Source organism: Glossina fuscipes, unplaced genomic scaffold (assembly GCF_014805625.2).
Source record: "Glossina fuscipes isolate IAEA_lab_2018 unplaced genomic scaffold, Yale_Gfus_2 0, whole genome shotgun sequence".
Lineage (NCBI taxonomy): Eukaryota > Metazoa > Arthropoda > Insecta > Diptera > Glossinidae > Glossina > Glossina fuscipes.
In genome coordinates this window covers 37,724,630-37,733,805 of record NW_023998414.1, presented here as the reverse complement: position 1 = coordinate 37,733,805, position 9,176 = coordinate 37,724,630, and the positions used below count along the sequence as shown (strand labels likewise).

Genomic DNA, 9,176 nt, shown 5'->3' with positions numbered 1-9,176 from the left:
AGTAGTTACCATTTTTCTTCTTTTTTTTTTTTTTTTTTTTTTTTTTTTATATATCACAACAAACAAAAAAAATACACTCATGCTTTAGCCAGACAGCCATTGTTTTCACTGTGTGGTAATGATGCTACCGTCGGTTCTGCACAACCTTGTGTTAACTAAGCGATTTTTCTTTACCACGAATGCAATGCAACGATAATTACATTGCGATTGAAACGACTCCAGGATAATTGGCTATACATATATATATATATATATATATATATATATATAACGCTAATGATTTAGCGTTCGTCCTTTGGCCAATTCTTTGGCAAATTGTGTTAGAATGAAAATATTGACGACTTGCTGCGTCAGAAAATCACCTCAGTACGGACGCCACACAGTCTTTTGACTGCAGGTGCCATTCTTGATTTTTGTCGTATTAGTTACTCCGGTTTCGGTGGATGTATACCGGGCCGACTGCGAGCGTTCATGGTATATGGCTTTTAGGGAGGAAGGAGCTTTCAATTCAGATCGTGGACGGGGTACACTGATTTGTTGGCCGGGCGATGAACGTGTCGAGTCAACTGATTTATCTAGATCTTCCGTCGAACCAGTTACGCTAGATATTTGAGGACGTAATATGGGAACAAAAGCCGACTTTACCACATCGATATGCTCATCATCTGAATCAACATCGGAAGCGGAGTGCTCGTGCACTGAACCAGTTTCCAGAGAATTGTTGAGCTTAATATGACTTCTTGTTAAAGGCGGCGATGAGGATGAAGGTCTTGAAGATGCAGGACTAATATGAGCTGTACTGATATGTTCCGGAGGACCATTGTTGATTGGCAAAGAGGGATTATGTAAAGGTGGCACGCGAGCTCTTAATCCGGCCGCAAAATGATAAGGATAAAAAGCATGAGGGTGAGGTTTTTGTTGAGCATGCAACAAATCAGGATGGACAGAAGCGGCAGCTGCGGCTGCTGCCACTGCTACGGGATTAAATGGAAATTGCGGTATACTGTATGTGGAACCAGGTGGCGATGGTAAAGAATTAACAGCAGGAATCGTCGTAGCACCTGTAGGCGGTGGCGTTATTTGACTGGGATGATGATATTCAATAGCTGCACCAGCCGTAGCTGGTGTTGGGACAACCGTTTGACCAGACGGTAAAGGTGGTGAGCTTTTAGCTAAGGCAGGATGGTGACTGACCGCTGCAGCTGCTTGATGACGAAAGTAATCCGCATAACCGTAAGTCATATAGGCAGCATCCAGCCAAGCTGGATTCAGCATGAAAGGATTAAAACCGCCTGGATGGGGATAACCGTAGCCTATGAAAGAATAAGACGTTTTCATAAGTAAAACGTCATCAACAATAGTCGTTCGAACTCAAGAGTATAAATGAAGGAGAACTTAAAATTGGTCGACTAAGCCTCAGTGATAGGCTATATCGTCGCCCCAGAAAAAACTAAACATTTAAACAAACTAAAAACTTACTTTGCTTACTTCTTGGTTCCCGTGGACCGTCAACGGTGACTTTAATAGCTTTGGTGTATGAGGCAACTTGTAGAGGATATGGATAGTTTGGATGGCAGATGGTGATGGTTAGGTTGAAAGATTTGCCGCGACCCGATCGACCCACGAAACGCAAATCATTAAATTTTGCTACTTGATGTTTCATCGGGGCTGAACAGCTACGAAGCTCTCCGCATGGATTTTCATCATTGCCCGCTTTGACGGTGACCATAGCACCATCGGGCACATCGTCCAAAGCAATGACTTTAAAAGCGTGTGGCAATGATTTATTTGAACGCCAATGCGATGGCAAAGCACTACATAGAATAGATGGGGCACCTGTTTGCACCAATTCGCCATGATACTCTTGAAGCATCTCTCGAAAACTATTATACGTATCCGTCATTGAGCTCGGCATTTTAGCGATATTTGAATTAGTGTCAGGTGTTGAGGAACCTGTGGAGCTGGCTGAATTTGTGTTAAGATTGGTGGTGGGATTCGAATTGCTGGTATTGGTGGTCATAACTTGAGTAATTGTCGCCACCATAGTAGTACCGGCTGGTAAATGCATTATTAATAATCCAATCGTACGCAGTGATAGTGATAGTGGTTGATAATTAGCACTGATCTTGACACTAAGTTAAGCACTTGTCAGTTAAAGACAACTTTTCACACATGTATACAACAACACTAGTGTTTTGTGTTTCTTTGAATTTTTTGAAATGTTTTCATTAATTTTTACGAATTTTTTTTTTGAATATTTATTTTTATTTAATCGTTTTGTTTTTTGTTTTTTTTTTCTCTCCCTCTCTCTCTCTCTCTCTCTCCCTCGCTCTTTTCCTTTACGTTTATCTGCTCTTAGGAATATTTTCAAAATTATTTTTAATAAAAATTTCTGGTAATTTTTGTCGTTTCTGCGTTTGTAAGTATGTGCGAGTGTGTGTGTTCAGTCGTTATAATATAGTTAATTTGATACGTTCTGAACACGTTCAAGTCGCTGAGTGAACTGACTCTCTGCGACGATCATCAGCCGTATTTAAAGTATAAATGTGAATCGCTTTTTGGGTCGACCGACCTTTGGTTGGTTGTAAATACAGGCACTCGCACAACCATATACACGTACATAAACGCTTAGCGACCCCTGCTTAAGGGTGCAGGCAAACCATACACAAACACAACAATAGGCCAGTCAGTCAGTCATACAAGCAGGTATCAAGCAACCACCATTGCCGCAACAACAACCACAGGAAAAATTTCCCATTTTTCCATTGCGGTATATGTACGACACCAACAAAATACAATAATATCAACTCTCTTTTGCTATGCAAACAGCACTACCATCACCATCATTACTACAACAACAGCAAAAAAAAAAAGAAAAAAAAAAAAACGAAGGGAAAAAATATAAAAATTGTACTCAACAACTGCAACAACAACAACAGCAACAATACCAACATCATTAAGTAGACAAGAAAAAAAAAAAAAAACATTTCACGAAAAGAAAAAATGCAAAAAAAAAACATGAAAAAAAGAAAACATTGTGCGGAAAAATATTGAGTAAAGAGAGAAACAGCTCGGTTAGCGCAACATGGGGTTGGGTTCAGTTGCTTGGATATTTGGAAAATAACATAGGAGTATATATATATATATATATATATATGACGATATATATAGATGTACAAACACGCGTTACACACATCATCAAAGAGCAGGTCATAAACTTGCTCACCATGAAGCTCTTTGAAGATATTGAAGGAAAGCAAGCAAGACAGCGACTTTTGAGTCGAATTTCTTTTTTTTTTTTTTTCATTTTCCTTTTTTTAGTTAGTGACACCACAGCGGTAGGCATTTATGGCATACATTATAAAAACACCGTTTGTACGCTCACATACAGTGGCACCTAACTGTGTATTATCGTTTAGAAGGTCAACTGTAAACCAATTTCTTCATCAGGTATACGCAAGATTCAATTTATTTGGTTTACTCTTTGACCTTACGCTTTCGAACCGATTGTGACGAGTTGATAAATTCAGAAGGCAAGAGAGAGCACAAAATCGTTTTGTATTATCATTTGCTGATGATGTGCTTTCATAATTAAAATGTCATATTAATTGCAGGAAATTCCTCAATACAATCAATGCAGGAAACATGTCTTCCATTTGAAGGGAAAGGCTGAAAGTTATTATTAATTAATTCGTCAGGATTCGCGCGGTTACATGAGGACTTCAAAGAAATCGAAAGGAACAGAAAAAACAAAGAATATAAATCCCAGGATGGATAGTTTTTTTTTTTTTTTTGATTTTGATATTTATCCAGCCATCAGGCGCAACGCCTCCTATACGTATGGGTACTGAGATCGTCAGCAAGATGACTGATGTATATGAGTACGGAAGGAATGCAATCAATAAAGAATTCTCTTCATTATTACAGACTTACAGGCAATTATAGAAGACAAGTGCAGCTAAGTAAATGTCTTTATGCAGTTGTCGATGTACACTTATTTGCCTTTACATTGCAAAACAGTGGCCCATTGGTTTATTAAGATTTTATTTTATTTCGAATATGTCGTAAAATTTCACGCTCTCCATATTTGGAATCTGTCGTTGCCTTGAAAGTGTCAATGCAAACAATTTGTCGTGAGCTATGTCGTGTGACACTGTGCAAGCCGCACAGTGGGATATTACTTTAAAATGATTTCAAGGATATTTGAATGCATTTCATCTTATATTATGCCCAGTTACGGAATTAAGAGAAAAACAAAAAATGAACGAATAGAAAGCAAATAGAAAAAATGAAAATTTTCACGCTTATTGTCTTCATTCATTCATTCATTCAATCGTTCATTACATGCTGATCTATAAACATACAAAACGTGCGCAATGCATAAACATTTAAATCGTTTTTTGTTTTTTTTTTTTTTTTTTGCCTTTAGACAAATTTAATAATTTGATGGGCCATAATGATGTCTCTGATAATTAACGACGAGAATGATAAATTGAAGTGTAAGCGCATTAAGCAAAACTTCTATTCCCTGACAAATGTTATAAGGCCATTTCACTTAATCAAGACATCTTCTATGCTACTTTCTACTAGAAGGGTAAGTAAGATCGGCTTGATATAAATGCGTTTCTTCAATACGCCTTCATACATATAAACAATGATGAAATTGATTTTCCTTTTTATCGAAATGCATGCAATAATGCATTTTTGCGACCTAATAAATAATTGATTAATAAGACAAGACAAGACAAGACTTTATTAAAATACTTGTCAGGGCATGTCTTAGGATTCAATCTTAACGCCAAAGTCGCAGGTCCAGCGAAAAGATTTCATTTTATAAATTCATTTGGCTTCACAAAAACGATCTCTAAAGGCAGCATGAATGATAACTCATTGTTATTTACTGTCTTGATCCGATTAGTGGAATACAAAAGGATTTCATTATTGAAATAATCATTAAAATAATTGTTGTATACTAAATGCGAAAAAGCAAAGTTTACTGAACTTCATTATCCATTACTAGCTTATAACTTATGTATGCCTTGCATTAATAAGTGCTTTCGTGTGTGGATGAATTACTCTTTCTTTTTACTAATTTGATCTTCTTTTATCAAACCAATCAAAGATGATTAATAGACAAACAAAAGAGGTACCAAACCTGGCCAAGTTGAATACGAATATATAGCCTATAGAGTATCTTCGTTGATATTTTTTTTTTATTACCAAAAAAAAATATCCTCGATATCTTAAATAATGTTGTTTCGTAAAAATAGTTGTTCATCGACTTGAGAGATTTTTTTCACATTTGACGAAATTTTCATCCTTTTTCCAAATGTGAGAGTGAACCTTTAATGCCCTAATGCGGAATCTAATCGACTATATATAAGGATTTATTGGTTCAGTTTACTTGTTTTGTAATCGGATCGCTTGATTCGCACGAATTATATTTTCCTTAGAAAGCTTAATAAATATGACATTGTTGTAAATGTTTATGACATTTTGGCAAAACATTTGACCTAATCCGCCTCAACCTGAAAATCTAATATCTGCTCTTGTTAAATGCAATAAATGCAAAATTTGCCATTTCCCAAATTCGTGGTCACCTTTACGACTCGCCGGGTACATGCATTTTTACATTTCGCATTTCTCAGATAATTGTTGTTCTTGTTGTGACATCATAAAAATCGCAAGAAATTTATGAGATTGATGCGATTTCTTGGAAAGTCATATTAAAAAGGATTTCTTTTTTTTTTTGTTTTGTTTTCTTCTTTCCTTCATTTCGGTGCAAATTTTAAACCGCGAAACTTTTTTTACAATATATATATATATATATATATATATATATATGTATGTATATCTATAAATAAATAAAGAAATTTTCGTATTTGTTCGACAAGAAGAGAAATTAATCGTTTGGTTTTTCGCATTTAATTGTTTTCTAAACCTTTTACGAAATTTTCCATCATTTACCGTCGCTTTGTTTTTGAAGTAATTTTCTACTTTTCGATTTCAGCGATCATTATTCATTATTCATTTTTGCGAGCGTAAAGAGGGTTGTTTATTAATAGACATACTATACTGTGTATATTCCGTCTCCCTCTAGTATTAAAAATTGTCGTTGTTTCGCGGCGTTATGCTCGCAGTGCAGTGTGCGATGTGCGTGCAAATGGGCATTTAGACTCCGCCTTATTCGGAAATGTAAACATTTGCTTTACGATCGCTGGCACTCACCAATTTTTTATTATGCTAATGTATATAAAATTCTATCATTAATGCGCTTTCACTCTCATTAAATTCCAACCATTATTATGCAACATTTGCAATATTTTTACACCGTTCGCTGAATGTCTAACGAATGTTCAATAAGTGTGTCATTCTTGGCGCGCAATCAGACGAATATGTCTGAGAGATTTCGTAAAGTGCATATGTATTGTTGAACATCGGAATTGGGATTTTTATTGGACTTGACAATGTCCGCCTACGCGCCGCGCCCTTTGGCAAACATTAAACATTTAACAAAAAATAAATAAATAAAACACGAAAGATTATAGTTTAAAAGTATCTGGGCAGCCCTGAGAACAATATGTCCGATGTGCTATTTCACACATAAACCTATCCTATGTACATTTTGTATGATTCAATTCAACAACAACAACCAAAAAAAAAAGACTATTCTTTCTATCTCATTTGAAGTTTTACGGAAATTTTGAGACCCTCTTAGTAAGTGGAACTGATCAATTCCCGAAACCTTCAATTACAATAGGCATTAGGATGATAAAGAAGTCACAAGTTTGTTACAACTACATTCCAATTAATGCTCATGGGTGATTGTATATACGCCGCCTAATTAATCGTAAGACTGTTTCATCAATAATCATAGGCTTGACCGATATTTGCTTACAATTAAAATTTATTGAATTTCTTACTTGCTCATCCCACCTGTACTCGTAGAATTTATTTCTTCCTTTTGTAATGTTTTTTTTTTATTCGAGACCCACACTTATGACGCATATTTCCATAAGCTAAGCGCCTCACACAAGCACAAGTTAAGCTGCCCATCGGAAAATTTGCTGCTATCGGAGTTTCAAAAGCAGACGTTGCATAGAACGAACGAGAGACTGAGCGATTTTTACAAACTTTCATCGTTCGGCATAGCATCCCATACGTTTTTAATCTCACCTGACTTTCCTGTCTTAACTCTGTAAGGGACATAGCTGACGATTAACGCCAGCTACGAGTCGATATACTCATATTTCTGGCTTAACTGTATAAGAAACATTTCCGGGGCAGGTGATCGGTTACTAGTATTCTAGAGTAGGATAGCTGATAAACTAAGGACGCATTCTTCCCGAGAAATTCATATAATTCAGGAATTTGTATGGAAAATATTATTAAAGAGTTGAAAAGTTTCGATAATTTTTCAAAAAACACTTGAGAGAGTATTGTGATCCGCTCTCTCTAAACAGTGGCTAAGGTACTAACCCACTTTCCAAAATATAATAAAATTAAGTTAAAAATAAAGTATGGCAATGGCATTTATACTAATTTGAGAATGAAATGACACGAGCTGGTGGCACGGCACAAGAAAACTCCTGTGCTGCCCGCCTCGTAGTTGGAAGTGCACTCTTGCGTCTACATGCAACGGAAGTTATTGGAACGATGTTTAACAATATGGCATAAATAATGCGATCCCGCTCGATGCTTGGATTTATGAGAACATCGAAATCGAGTTGTTTTGAAATCGCTTGAAGAATTCAGTTAAGAAAGTTTCGAATGAAGCGACTTTTTCCATATAAATTTCACCAAAGTGTAATCACTGTCCTCGCTCGCTAACGTATGCCATTAAAAAAAAAAAAAAAAGGAAAGAAAGAAAAAACTTTTTATTCTCACGAAATACTTTTACCCCACAAAATGTGAGCAGCTAAAGTTGTTGTTGTTGTTGTTGTTTTTTTATTTATTTTTATTTTTTTTATTTTTTTGTTAACAACTCTCTCAAGTTGTCATTGAATTAAAAAACACGAAAAGAAAAAAGAACAATTTTGAAAAAATCCCACCATTTTTATTCTGTTACATGTTGGCTCCCGCCATCTGGAGGATGAAATTTCCCTGATTGTGAAGCTATAATAAACAGCAGAGAGTTAAATGCTTTTAGCCTATTTTTTCAATTCAAAAATATCCCCTGATATGATTTTTGCGTTTTTTTCACTTTTTTTCCCCGCGTTACCAATATTGAGTGAATTGTGGTTTGTTGTGGCTTTCGTTCCCTTACTATTATATTATGATAGCTTTCAACGATTAATAGTAACCATCACCACCAACACCACCACCACCACTACTACCATTAGAATTATTAAACCATTGTTTTAGTGGACATGTAATAGACTCCAGGGGAAGACAATTGATACAATATATATATATAGGTGAACAAATGCAAGTAGGGAAATTATATCCGTTCTGGAGCGAATCTTGATAGAGCACCATTTCGTGTGAAAATTTTTTGATTCATTATCTTCAAGTCTGATATCAATAAAAATATATATCAAAATTTTTAAATTTTTATTCAATGATATATTAGTTGTTTAGGTATTGTGTAAAAACACATTTATCGACAAATTTTATTAATTTTCGAATTTCCTTAAGCATTTTATCCCGTAAAAATTTCCCAAAACCTTTGCTCAGACGGACAGATATAAATGAATTGACGTTGAACGAAGAAGAATGAAAATTTATCTCATAAAGTGTTAGATGCGTACTTCTGATTGTTGCAAATGGCAAAATAAAATTTGTATACTTCGTCCTGCGTCGATGGATATAAAAATTATAGATTGAGAAAAAAAATTTCCCGCTTTCCAATGGAAAAGCCATGAGTGGAAATAAATTTTTTAAGTGACATAAAAAACGAACTTGACTGAGTGTGGTAGGAAAGAATAAAACAGATGGATTGGTTTGCGTTTGTGGCACTGTGCGGGGAAATATTTTTTCAATTTTTTTATCTTTGAGTGTAATTACTCTCGTGTTTCACGCCACCAGCCCAACAAGTAAGTAATTAAATAACTAACTAACTGAGTGAATGCATGTATGGTCGTGGTTTCCTCGCTCGCTCTTTCTCTCTCTCTCTTTCTCTCTCTCTTTCACCCTTTCTCCTTCTCGTGTTCTCTCTGTCACTCTTTTTCTCTGTA

The 9,176-nt window shown here is 35.6% G+C and overlaps 1 protein-coding gene across 1 annotated transcript; it reads right to left on the bottom strand.

The window, feature by feature from the left end:
* Window positions 1-363: 363 nt before the first annotated feature.
* LOC119640634 (segmentation protein Runt) lies at window positions 364-2,255 on the bottom strand. The gene is made up of 2 exons (XM_038038815.1): window positions 1,480-2,255; window positions 364-1,313 (listed from the first exon to the last, which is right to left on the bottom strand). Exons 1-2 carry the CDS (start codon window positions 2,066-2,068, stop codon window positions 364-366), a joined length of 1,539 nt encoding a protein of 512 aa, XP_037894743.1. The 5' UTR covers window positions 2,069-2,255.
* Between the last annotated feature and the right edge of the window lie 6,921 nt (window positions 2,256-9,176).